General features: G+C 41.2%; 1 protein-coding gene across 6 annotated transcripts in view; it reads left to right on the forward strand.

The window, feature by feature from the left end:
• vav2 (vav 2 guanine nucleotide exchange factor) overlaps positions 1 to 13,759 on the forward strand; it is a 236,145-nt gene that overhangs the window by 154,705 nt on the left and 67,681 nt on the right. For all 6 annotated transcript variants that reach the window (XM_029276750.2, XM_020630586.3, XM_029276749.2 and 3 more), the window contains exon 3: positions 7,988 to 8,046. In XM_029276750.2, the coding sequence (XP_029132583.1) occupies positions 7,988 to 8,046 (59 nt within the window). The remainder of the gene's footprint in view (positions 1 to 7,987; positions 8,047 to 13,759) is intronic.

Below are 13,759 nucleotides of genomic sequence, written 5' to 3' on the forward strand. Positions count from 1 at the left end.
CAATTATTGCTGTGTATGCTGCTCTTTTCGAGAGAATAAAAAGGTGTGTGTGGGGGGGTCTTATTGATGACTTTATCCAGAGGGTGCATTGACTATAATGCATGCTAATATTCGACAATGCATTTGAGGGCCTTAACGCCTCTGTCATTGGCATTAGATCCACTCTAGTGTGTAGGAATTTTGTACTGTAATACTACTGTATTGAACTTATATTTAGGTAATTACAGGGCTGAGTCATTTTGTGTGTGACTTCTTTTCCTGTCTCTCCCTTCCAATATTTTCTTGTTACCATCATCCTCTTATCTAGAACACAGACATCTGGATCAACTTCTCTTAAGCCCCGTCTCATCCAGGACCTGCCTCTCTACCATTATTGCATGCTCTACAAGCTTGTACACCATTGATTTGTGTGTGTGTGTGTGTGTGTGTGTGTGTGTGTGTGTGTGTGTGTGTGTGTGTGTGTGTGTGTGTGTGTGTGTGTGTGTGTGTGTGTGTGTGTGTGTGTGTGTGTGTGTGTGTGTGTGTGTGTGTGTGTGTGTGTGTGTGTGTGTGTGTGTGTGTGTGTGTGTGTGTGTGTGTGTGTGTGTGTGTGCATATGGCAGTCTGTGTAAGAAAGGTGTAGTCCATGCACAGCAGATGTGAATTTCGTTCCAGCTTAAGTGTCTGTGTGCTCATACACATGTTCATTCTGCTGCGACACACATGCGTTGTCATGCATTAGTGAGCAGGCCCATGTACAGTGATTTAGTGTGAAATAGGACAGGTCATGGACATGGCTGGAACATATTGGCAGGTGTTGACCAGGTTGACACGATCTATGGAGTACAATTTGCACGTATTAGCCACTGTTGCCCTTTCCCGCTCGAGCAGCACAGGTTCAGATCAAATCAATGTTCGAGCTCTCAAAGCTAAATAAGCTCATGCATTGATCCATAGGCACATATTCACATCAATAATTCAAATTAATGGTTGTGGGAAATGCAGGAAAACTTTTCTATATGGCATTTGAACCTTTAGCACCATCTGCATGTTGTAAAGCCACCCTACATCTTTAAATTATTACACAAGTTTTAACTCTTTTCCTTTTTCTGTTTGGGCTTAACGCCCTCTTTCGGCTTTTTGTCATTTTGTCTAGCTGTGGTGTTAAACGGGGTCTTTGGGTCAGCAGCAGGGCTCTCACTGGTCCTCAGGCCAGCCTGGAGGCTTTTCTTGCCTGGATGTATGTGGTGAAATAAATCCCCTGTAATCAAGCAGCTGGGAGGTCTGCTTTGAGAGGATTTACTGCAATGTGTCAGGTGCCAATCTGACTGCAGTGATTAGTCGATGCTGTGTTTTTTAAACATAAATCGTATGAAACATGGACTGAATCTCAGTGACGGCATACATTGGTTTCTGAAGAGGTGTTTGGAAGACAAATGATGGCGGGCGCCATATTGGAGATATTGACTCTTCCTGACTTTCAGTCAATCTTTCAGTAAATAACTTCCCACCGCCAATTGTATTGTGGTTTTTTGTATCAGACTGTAAACATGTTTACCCTGCTGTATAGATGGGCATTTTATGGGACCTATCGGGGGGATTCCCTGGCTTTTACAACCAGCATCAAGTGGACAATCAAGGAACTGCAGTTTTTTACGCTTCAGCAATGGCTTCATTCATTCTCTATAGGGAAATGAAGGGAGTGAAAATGGGGGATGACATGCACCGGACAGTGTCAGGATCAGGAATCAAACCTGAAAGCATTCCAATAAGGACTGTAGCCTCTGTCAATTAGACGCCTGCTCTATCAACCATACCAGTGCCCTGTGGTTGGCGCTCCAACAACACAAGAACTTCACCCAGTAAAAAAGGAAGGGTGCAATGGTGTTTGATAACTGTCCTTTTGGTTTGAAATAAACCCACCCAGAGACGTTTTCTTGTGGTTTTAACCCGTAGAGATTTTGTGCTTCAAGCTAACCAACAGACAGTTTGACGTTCATTGCATGTTAGACAGGAATAATATAGACACAACCATCTGTCTGTGTGACAAGCAACAGAGCTACCTTGTGCATCTGTTCAAGACACAAAAGGGTTGTGACAGTGTGTTGGTATGTGACAACCAGGGAGGAGAATGTATTGAATATTTTTTGGCATTCATGTGTGTGAACTGCGTGCGTAACCGAAAAAAAGAAACTGAAAGGGGAAGAAAAATTGAGACTGAGTTCAAAGAAAAAAAGTAGACAGAGAATAAGAGAGGGTTTGTAGAAGACAGAAACTCCCAGAGGCAGTGGGACAGTGGGACACACACACTCACACTCGCTCACACACACAGAGGGACAGGCTGAGTCGTCCCTTCCCTGTCTGTCTATTATTGATGTCGGGCACGGAGGGTTCCCACTCAGCCATCTGTTCTCAGCTCTCCCACGCCGTGCCCCTTTCGCTTCATGCCTACCACTTTGGCAGCCTGGCATAAGCAGAGCAATGCTGTCCTATCAGAGTGTGAATACTTCATAAATATCTCACTCTATCAGGGAGTTAGCTGTCGGGGGAAGAGCCAAAAGAGAGAGAGAGAGCGAGAAATATGAAAAAGGCACAACAGTAATGGGATGAATCTTTCATTAATTCAACCTCTTTGTTGGATGACTTCCAAAGCATGCATTGATTTGTGGTGCAAAATATAATCGGTTCACGACTGCATCAGTTATAATCAGAATCGGTGGTTTGGGTGTGGTTTGTGATGGACTGTCAATAGTCCACTTTGTTGCATGTTTTCAGATCATAATCACATCCCGGCCCCGCCCTCCTACTGTTAATAGCATATGGCTGCAGGTTTGATTTGATCTAACTGGTAAATGATGACTATGCATAATCATTCAAGCCTGGTTGCCAGGGGTAACACGTTTTTGTAAGGGGTCTTCTGATTGGCTGCCGGCCGGTCACATGAGGTTTCACTTTGCCCCCCAGCTGGCACAAAGGCCACATGTGGTGTGAGTCTGGTGATTGAGGTGAAAGTGTGGCGTGTGTTTGCAAACACTTGGCATCGCCTCCCGCTTAATCTATTGATGCAATCTTTATCCCTGCTTCCCCCATCCCCCCCTCTCTCTCTCACACACACACACACACACACATGTTTTAAACGCACAGATGCACACAAACGTGTTATGCAGTAAGTGGATTGCAAATGTTGCATGTCAGTCTTGTGCAGAAACTGTGAGCTTCAGTGAGTCTGTCTGACTTCACATGTGCCTTTAATTACATCCTTATGGCTGACAGAAGGGGTCAAACGTGGGTTAGGGGATGCCAGGGGCTGTGGGGGTGATTATTAAGGTAAGATATTGGTTTTGATGGTTCAGAAACCAAAGCTCTCAGTCCTTCGTGAGACTTGTCTTTTCCATATTCGTCGAGGGGTGAAAGAAGCTTTATTCTCTGGCTAGCAGCCGGAGTTAAGACCCCCCGGAGAGCACAAGATGAGAGGGAAATTAATAATGTGTGGGGACTCAAAGGCTTTGACTGAACCAAAGGATCAGAGGAGGGCGAGGAGTGTGTGTATTAGAGGCAGAGGAAGGGAAACAAACACAGGGAGAGAAAGGAGAGGCAATCAGGCAGGCTGGCTACCTTTAAGCAGATAATGAAAAGTAAGAGATGTGGTATTATGAGAGAGATAGAAGAAGCCAGTGCCTTTTAAAGATCTGTAATTAAAGGGATACTCCAAATCCAAGCATCACTTACAGTCTATAGACCTGAAGGGGTTACTTCTAGAAAGCTGCTGGGTATTACTTCAGGTGATTAGAAAATCCAACCCTTTCTACAAACAATAGACTGTTTCAAACATGGATGAGCTATAGTCTCAGCGGCATCACTCTTTGGTTTCTGAAGAGACGCTTTGGAGCCCATCTCTGGCGGTTGCCATATTGGAAATGCCATCTCAACATAGCCTTCAATCTAGCAAGAGGTATAGAGGTGGAGTCGAGGCGAGCCGTAAGCCTCCTGGCAAACAGCGACTCGCCCGCATGTCAGTCAATAATAATGCAAATACATAACCTTTATCCTTGATACAATCAAAACAGATGAGTTACAAAAAAATAATACTACCCCCATACAGGCTAGACGCATGGACCAAAATCTTTAATTTTCTTTTTTACCATGCTGTAAAGATGTTTATTTCTACGGTTAACATTGGCATTTTATCATGGATTTGTAAATGTGACTTCCAGGGGCTCTTTCAGCCAGCCTCAAGTGGACCCATGGGAACTGTAGTTTTTTTGCTCATCTGCATTGGCTTCATTTTTGAAAATTCAGAGGTTGGCGCTTGCTACAAACAAATTTCGTCTCCTAACTTTTCAAATATGAAGCCTTGATCTTTGGACTTTAAGGTACCAAATGTGCATCAGTCATGCATGGTTAGAGCTTTGTGGTCAAGTTGGCAATAGTAAATATAAAATGTTCCTTTGGATTTAAAAAAAAAAAGTACTTTAATTAGTGATTATAATATGAATCGTCCTTAAAATGGACTTAGTAAAGCTTTCACATGCAATGTGAAAAAACTATAACTTACCCGTGCTTATGTAGTGCATCCTAATACCTGGCTTGGTTTTGTAAAAAGATCCTGGTTTAATTAAGTACTAATATTTCTCGCAACACCTATTACACCTATTACAAAGCGTATGTACAATATGTATGTAATGCACTATACGTCTTGATGTATGCTTTATGAAACTTAAAAGGATGAAATTCTTTAAAAAACTCAACATTTATTATCACTTCCAGCAGTATTATTTAGTCATGTTTTTGTTTGACAGAGTTGTAGTCCAGCTGCTGACAAAGCTGCTGTATTTGACAACTTAAGAGTTAAAACAGGCTGTGTATTTACTTTTTTTAAAATCTGCAATATAAATGCAGCTCTCCATACATAGATAAATGTGAAACCTAACGGTCATTTGCTGCACTGTCACAGTGTGAGAACATCAGCTGCCCTGTAAACAGATTGAAAATTAGCATTAAGTCACGAACATGCCGGTGTTCCCATTATCGAGACATGCTTTTCACATTACAACGTGTGAGTCTATCACGAACTCCAAAATCAGAACAAATGCCTCAGTGTTTAAGGAAACTCAAGATCTAATATTAATGGACTTTATCCGATGATGTGTGGAAGTCACGCCAGCATGCTCAGGGTTGGCACACTCACATCTCGTCTCCCCGGGCCCAAAACAGTAAGTGAGGTCTGCTGTGACCTCATGGCTCAAAGCCAGCAGCTTCACTCTACCCTTTGAACCTGAACAGACCTGGATGAGACCAGCTGTGTTAAGCTGGATGTGACCACAGCTGATCACACCACCCAGCCTTAATTATTTTATTAAATATATCCATGAATCAATCGATCCAAGTAAATCTTTTATTCAAATATTTAATTTTGAGGATTTCTTTCTTTGTGTGTAAATGATACATTATGTCACATTTCCATATAGACAATAATGGGCCAATAAGACCTTTAAAAAACAATGGGCTAATAATGCTTGTGGGGCAGTATGCCATCTGTGATCCCTCCCTGAAGCACGTCCAGGTGGGCAGCATGCCATCCAGCAGCACAATGGGTTTATCCACAGTGATTTATTAAAGACCCCCCACCATTGGCCAAACAGGGACGCTAGGCTAAATTAGCGAACCATTCTTCTTCACTCCATCTCCCTCTTTCTCCCTTTCCTTTTTGGTCTCTATCTGCTAAGTGCAGTTAGAATATCCGTAAAGGAGGTGTGTAATGGTAGACTGGCCCCATATTGGAGCCATTAAGCATGAACACGGCTGCCTATTACACGGGTCTTTAGCAACAAAGCGGAATAACCCCTCATCATCCTGTCAAGCAATAGCCCCTTCGAGGTTTCCCTCCATGGAGTGGTGAGATGTAAATGAATTAGATGTATACACACTCCGTAACAGTGGTCCGCCTAATCCCTCCACTCTCTACTACTGATTTTGTTAAACACAAGAACAACTTGAATGGAGAGATAGACAGGTCTTGGTCAAGAGCGCTTGAAATGTGAGTTCTCTGCCAGGGTAAAGTGGCGGTCTTCTCTTTACAACAGCCATTAGCACCACCTCATCTTCAATGTTAAACGCTACGTGCGCTGCGGTAGTTGCATTGTGTGTTTAGTGAAGAGGGAGTTTGATGAGAGGCTCTGGATGACACACCTGCCAGGGGAAGAGGGGTTGAGATAACAATTTTCTCCTCCCTGTCAAGGAGACATCTGGCATTGCCACAGCATTGCAAGTCCAAATACACCCAGGAGTGGGTAATGAGGCGTAGGAGACAGGTGTGTGTGTGTGTGTGTGTGTGTGTGTGTGTGTGTGTGTGTGTGTGTGTGTGTGTGTGTGTGTGTGTGTGTGTGTGTGTGTGTGTGTGTGTGTGTGTGTGTGTGTGTGTGTGTGTGTGTGTGTGTGGTTGGTTTTTCCCTCATCTTTTCAGACTATTCTCTTTAGACCTTGGAAGCACGCCATCTGTAGTCCTCCGCTATAAGCCCACTAGTGTGTGACTCCAAAGCAGCGTTAAATCAGCTTAGATACGGGGCCCATATTTAACCTTCTTCAAAAAAAAAAAAAAAAGTAAAGGTAAAAAGCAATGAAGAAAAGTGAACAAACCAAACAGCATAGAAGGTCAAATAGAGAACATAAAGGGATGGTTGAGTGTGTGATTACTTGTCTGTGTGTGCGTGTGTGTTAGTGTGTAACCCAACCTACGTCAAACCCATCCATCCGTGAAGTTGCAACACATGTCTTTGGATGTCGACATGAGCATGGTGGCCTGCATTATGTTTACACACAGTCCTGTGTGACACTGCATATGCCTCAGAGGGGTTGCTGAGAAAGATGGGAGTAAGGCTTGATAATCACAAAGAACAGTGAATGCTTGAGTGAACTTTCTAGTAGCTCATAAAATGCAGTTTAAAAAAAAGTTGCTTTACTCTGTAGAATATATTGATATTGATATAGTTGTTAGTTATGTTATTACTTTTGTTTATCATTGTTGGGCCCGACTGATATGTCTTTGTCCGATACTGATATCGATAATTGGGAGAGAAAAAATCTGATACGGATATTTCGGCCGATATTTTTTCTTATCTTATATCTATTTTGATCTTAAGAGCTGTATATATACACATTTATTGGTAACCTCTAAATCAACACAGTGAAAGAGAACTGCTAGTGTAATACAATAAAACTCAAATGAAATGCTTTTTGACTGTTGAATAAATCCGGTAATATAGTTGATCAGGCATATCTGTGATAAAACGAGCGGATACTGATGTCACAGAATATGCCAATATCGGCTGATATAATCGGCTGACAGATTTATCGGTCGGGCTCTAATCATTGTAAATTGCTACATCTTACGATTTGTTTTGAAGTTGTTTTTTTGTACAGTTTGTTGTTGTCTCTGATGATTTGTCTTTTAAGTGCTTTAATAGATGATTGCTGCCTTTGATTGTTGATCTTTTGTTGCTTTTGATGAGTTGTCTCTGATGTTTTGTGTTGTATTGACCCAAAAAGTTCACTGTTGACTCTGACGATTTGTTTTAAGTAACTTTCACAGTTGATTGTTGTCTTTGAAGACTTGTTTACTCCTTCACTTAAAGTAATGACTGTTGATTGATAGTCACCTCTTAATGAATATTGAATCGTTACATTTATTTACTACATTAGTTTATAATTGAGCGTTCCCTCTCATTGTTTATTTTTTCAGTTACTTGTACAGCTAATTGTTTGTAACCAATGGACTGTTTTGTTTGTTTGTTTTGGCTGGTTGCCTTTAGCTTCCCCAGACAGTACAGAGTTATCCTGAGGGCTACACAAAGTAAAACAGTACCACAGTATAATAACCATATCAGTAAAACAGAATGTCAGGATAAACAATATAAGACATCATAAATTGAATGATATGTTGAAAATAAATAGGTTAACAACCAAGTCCTTGAATGTGTTGTAACTGTTTATCTCTCTCTGTTTATTGCAGGTGATCTCCGCTCTGTCGAGGATCTCCCACCACAGCATTGCACAAATCAAAGGCATCAGGTATGCATCTAATTTGTAAATCTCTCAGTTGTTACTTGATGAGCCAAAGCACTCAAGAATATCAATGTCACAGAATCCATTTGGATGAACGTTTTACACATTTGCATACAGGCCTGTACTGAGATGGAGGTGGCTATTAACATCTGCTGCTCATTTAATAGTCAATTCAAATGTTGAGGCAATTAGCTGCAGCTTTTAGTCGCTGTAATCTTTCAGAGGAACAAAAATAATCCACAACACATTTCCATCTGTCACTCAGACAGTAACTGCAATATTTTATTTTTTTTTAAATGTAGAAAATGTAGCATAACATCATAAACACTGCTGCCTGAGTCAGAGTTTGATATTGAATGCCCGGGTCATCATTTTTCACAGATAATAGCGAAGCTGAGAAAATCCTTCACCTTGTGTATCAGGCCTGGAATAAGCTGCTGATTCCTCTTCATTTGCTCAATCTGTTTGGAGCTCGGTGCCTCACCGGCGACACATAAAAAGCCACTTTATCTGTCTGAGCAACGACTTGATGGAGCACAGTCATTGGGAGCCGTGCCAAGAAATGAAGGAAAAAGAGAGAAAGAGAAGAGAGAGAGAGTTGGTGATGGAGAGTGTAAGAGAGAGAGAGGGGTGGGGGGGGGGTAGCAGGTCCCTTGCCTTTAAAGACAACACAACCTGCTGACTGCTGGCTAGTTCACTTCCTGTCCACACTGACCACTTTGCTTTGAGGTGTCAAAATCAAGGCTTATTTGACCACAGTGTAAGTGTCACTTTCTGAGTTAATTTTAATTTCAGCAGGCATGAAATTGATTAAATAATTAACTTTCATCCATGATTTTGATTCTCAAATTGCTGGTCAGAAGTGAATGCCTTGTTGGTTATTAAAGAAAAGAAGAACTGTATGGAAGAGGACTGGTTTCCAAAGAAGGCAGCATTATGTTGTAAAGTTAAAGTTTTTTTTAAGTCTATAAGCTCCTTGCTTTTGTTTACCATGACTCCCAAAAATTGTAGCACAACTATTGAGTGTCTGACCACTGACGTGTGCTTGAACAAGACCCTGAAGGGTATATATAGCCTGACCTCCTTACCCTGCTTTGAAGGCGATCAAGAAAAAATACAATGAGCTGATAGGAATCAATAAAATATGACTTCATCAGGAACGGTCTTACTTGGGTCTTGGCGAGAACAATAAAATATTGATCTAGGTTATCAAATGGCACACAGAACTAAAGGCTCTCAAATGGATGTGTCAATATATGAAACGTATCACAGGTATCTCGGCTAACTTTAAATTACCACACACCATTAACTCAATAATTATTCAATGGAAGCTTCTTAATATGTATGTACATTTTACAGCTCATGTGAGGACTTTTAAGATGGTTATGAAAATGACAAAAAAATCATATCAATGCCTCATTATGACTTACAACAGCAAACAAGGTGTTCTGGAAGAAGATAGTTTTTTATGTAGTCATTTTAAGATACATGTCATCCCTACTGTGTCGGGTAGGTATCAGATGAGGTGAGGCATGTCAATTCAATTCAATTAGAAAAAACTTGATTTGTCCCCGGGGTCAATTCAAAGCTACATAGAACAGTAGCATAACGACAGTGTAAGGTACAAAAGAAAACCCATAGATATAAAAAATATTTATTTTTCTCTGAAAATGTCTCCTTGGTCTCTCAACCTATGTCTCCATGTTGTGTCCAGTCCAGTGTTGAATTTTATCACAAGTACTTAAAGGTCCCATATTATGCTTTTTCTGGTTTTATATGCTCTTTAGTGTGTTTTCCAAGTGTCCTGTGCAAAAATTCAAAGTCTGCGGAAACGCGGCTTCTCCTATGTCCTCCTGTTAGCTGTAGCATTAGCTGCATGTAACGCTCGGTTCTAGCCCCCCTCGAAAAAAATGTGTCAGTGCGGCGTCATTGTCAGTGTTAGATCACTGATCTAAGCCCATTGGCTCGTTGTGGCAAGCCCTGCAGCTCATGTTGAAATTTCCGAGACGCGTGCTGAGCAGCTGACCAATAACGACAGAGCGGATCGGCAGCCCAATCAGAGCAGACTTGGCCCACGTGGGGTCTAACAGTGTGGGCTCAGCAGAGTGCAGCTGACGGACTCAGAGCGTAGAGGGAGCAAGGAGGAGCAGTTCATGAAAACAGACACTTTTTTCGAACTTTAGCTATTGTGAACATACAAAAGTAGGTACATAGATTAAATATACGAACCCCAAAAAGGGCATAATATGAGCTCTTTAAAGGCCTGAAGCTGAACACTAAAACCAGCACTGCTGTCCGATGACTGTCCAACCCCATAGTGGACATTGTTGGTAGTCTACCATACAAGTTTATAAAGCAAAGACATGTGCTCCAAAGTTAAGAACAGTTTCCCAGTGGTATTTACTGTACAGGTGTGGATGCAAGTTACATACAAACTACTCAGTATGAATTTATTTTAAACCGATCCAAATTCACTGCACTGGCCCTGCAGTGTGTTTCAAGTCCCAGTAGACTGGCTTCATTTATTTAGTTGGAGTGTAATTTGTAGGGCAGTTGCAGAAACCATGTTCTTGTTGACTGACGCAATAAACACCACATGTTGGTCTTCAGGGCAGAAAGGGAAGTTTGGTTACACCCAACTGGAGGCAGACAACAGCTAAGAAGCTGATTCACAATCAGAAGCTGCCTCTTGGTGAGAGACCTTGGTAGGAATGGTATATCAAAGGGTTACATATTGTATATCGTGTATAAAATTCCAAGCTGGTTTGGACTATTTTTTTTTTTTTTTACATCTGAAATCGTTTTTTTTGTTCCAGCTGAGAGAGTAATTACCCGTAACAAATACACTGTTAAGATCGTGACACATTGCTAGTACCAGTAAAGGTTCATTTGACAGTAGATTTGTTCCGTACCAGCATGACAGTACTTAATGTAGCTTTAAGCGTTCTTCTATATGTAACTGCATTCATTACAGGGTTTAAAGCCTGAGGGCATATTACACATGTGTCAAGAGGTCTGAGGCCATGTACTGGATGATCAAGTATGAACATGATGTAGCCATCAAGCGAAACACTTACACAGCGTAATTGTTCACTGACCTTTTTGGCCCTTCTAAAGGCTCGCCTCACCCGCTTCTTAGTGATTCAGCTCAGGGCAAGGTGAGCCGCATTCAACGGTCCAAGGACCTGTCAGACCTCTTCTGTCTCGCATCAAAGCCCCCGTCAACTATCCACAGGCATGACAACAGTTCTAAAAACCAAACACATACCATATCACACATGTAGTGTACAAACAGACACTATGTACTTGCCCTCAATGTCTACATACCATTTCATGGCACAGTAAGGCATTGCCGCTGTAAGGTTAAAGCAATAATAAGATACTTCAAGACTAATTGAATTAAAAGGTGAAATAAATTCCAAATAAATGTGCAACACTGAAATAGGAACTTAATTGTGTTATTATTTTATTGATAGCTAGTTATAAAGATGATAATGACCCATTCTTAACCATCCTGAGGCAGACAAATAACCACAAAACCAAATATCAAAGCAACATTTTGTCTTCAAATTGGGACTCAAAGCAGCTGGAAGATCAGTGCCTGAGGGTCCTGGATGACGTCTTGGCAGGTGCTTCATGTAGTGATTCACACCCTCCAAGGTCTTCTCTTGAATCGTGTTCATTTCCCCAAAATTTATATCAAACAAAGTGGTTCCATTGGCAAACGCTCAGACAGAATATTAAGAGGAAACAGGTGTGCTCCTCCTCAGCTGAAAGTCTGATTGGAGCTTTGATTCTCTTTGCCCAAAAGATATTAGGATAAACAGACGAATAACTCTCAAAAGGTCATCTCTTGTTTTGAAGATTTTTTACAACAGCCGTCAGATGAAACCGGATCTCCACTGTGGTTTAATGTTAGAATTTACTGTTTTCTTTCGTCATCAGGTCGTAGCATAATGTATGTGGTGTCCCGCAGCAAATTGAAAGGCTAACCCCAGTGATTTAATATCACTATTCTGTCGAGTGAAATGTATTTTAAGGTGAGTCAACTAAACTTGGTGTGTAAAATTAGTGGTGTGTGTATTTATAGCAACAATAGGTAGTTTTTCCACCTTAACATAGTAGTTTCAAAGTCCATCTAGTAGTGGAGAGGAGAATGGCGGCCCTCTTATTTCCACCAAGCTCTTTGGTCACCTGTTTTCAGCACTATGTAACTGTGGTTCTCTCGTGAGAAGTGCATAATGCTATATGCACTAGGACACACACACACACACACACACACACACACACACACACACACACCAGCCTTCAGCTAAAAAATAACCCCCATCTCATTGATGTTTGATACATTGGCTGAGGCTAGAGGAGACGGAAGAGGACAGTGACGGATGAAGTTAAGAAAAGAAAAAGAGAGAGTGGCAGACTAAGACCAGACTAAAATATTAGACCTTGTAGGTCGACATGGTTCTTCGTCTTCTCACAACATCTTTTTCAGCTGTAAACTCCTGCTTCACCACTTTCTGCCTGTCAACAAATGCTCTTTGTCTAATATAAGGGGGCAGTACTATGTGTTTTACGAGGATGCAGTTGCACTCAGAGACTTTCATTGGGTACCCAACTGCACAAAACTGAATTTCTCCATGTCAGTTTCTCAGCTCTCTCAGATCAGTACAGTCACCGCATTACAACACCTATTGAGTTTAAAAAATTCCAGAGAGCTCCTCTTTGGATTGCAAGTCTGACTAACATGGCCACAGGCATGTCCATTGACATTCTGTTGGAGCTCATTGATCTTGTCCTTGATGTCTGTTCACTGTAATCAGACATTGACAGTTTATGTCTCAGTCACTATGGCTTTGTTTTGCATGCTGTGCACATTCAGAAATACACTTAACACACAGTGAGATAAACACACTACCGTTTATTTAATTCCATCATGGACTCTGCAACAGCTGGATTATTTTTTTTACGTCCAATACTATTTTTTTTTGGGTTCGGTAAAGGCATTTCCCCCTTTTTTCATTTTTCCCCTAACCCAAATTCCCAAGACTTCTATTTTTTCCTATCTCGCCATAACAAGTTTCTTTGCTGTTCTGCTCTTTTAATACAATGCAGATGAGTCTGAAAGGAATTTAGAAATATTTAGATTAGATTGATTTTTATTATTGTCTTCCAAATTGTTGTTTTTTGGTGCTCTGTTTTTCTCTCTCCGAAAAACCTTGCACACTAATTCCAGAAGACATTAATGCATTTAAAAAACATATTTTGTCCTACTGTTTAAAAGCTGCTACTGTCAAGTGTCAGCCATTGCAATAGTTTTCCATTTTTTTATTTCTTGTATCTTCAGACCTTATTGTATCGCCCTGTCCCCACTTCTCTCACCAAACCTACATTATTTGTCGACCTCCATCTCTAATCTTAAAAACTGTCAATCAAAACCACAAGTTGTCTCTCACAAACCAGTGGTCACTCTTTATGTCTCAAACTGTAAATCCTCTTTGTGTGGAGGCCTCATGCTCCCGTCTCTTTGTGCCCTCAGAGTTGACCTCATGTTTATCACGGCTTATCAACAGTATAAGCCCTCCTGTTATTCTTCCCATCCTTTCCGCTGCTTATCTTTACTGTCCTCAGCTAACCCCACTATAACCTTTAACATGACTGAGCTTCACTGCCCTAGTTCATCATTGATCCATGCTGGTACTGTATTGGGGCTGGGGGG

Source organism: Labrus bergylta, chromosome 17 (assembly GCF_963930695.1).
Source record: "Labrus bergylta chromosome 17, fLabBer1.1, whole genome shotgun sequence".
Lineage (NCBI taxonomy): Eukaryota > Metazoa > Chordata > Actinopteri > Labriformes > Labridae > Labrus > Labrus bergylta.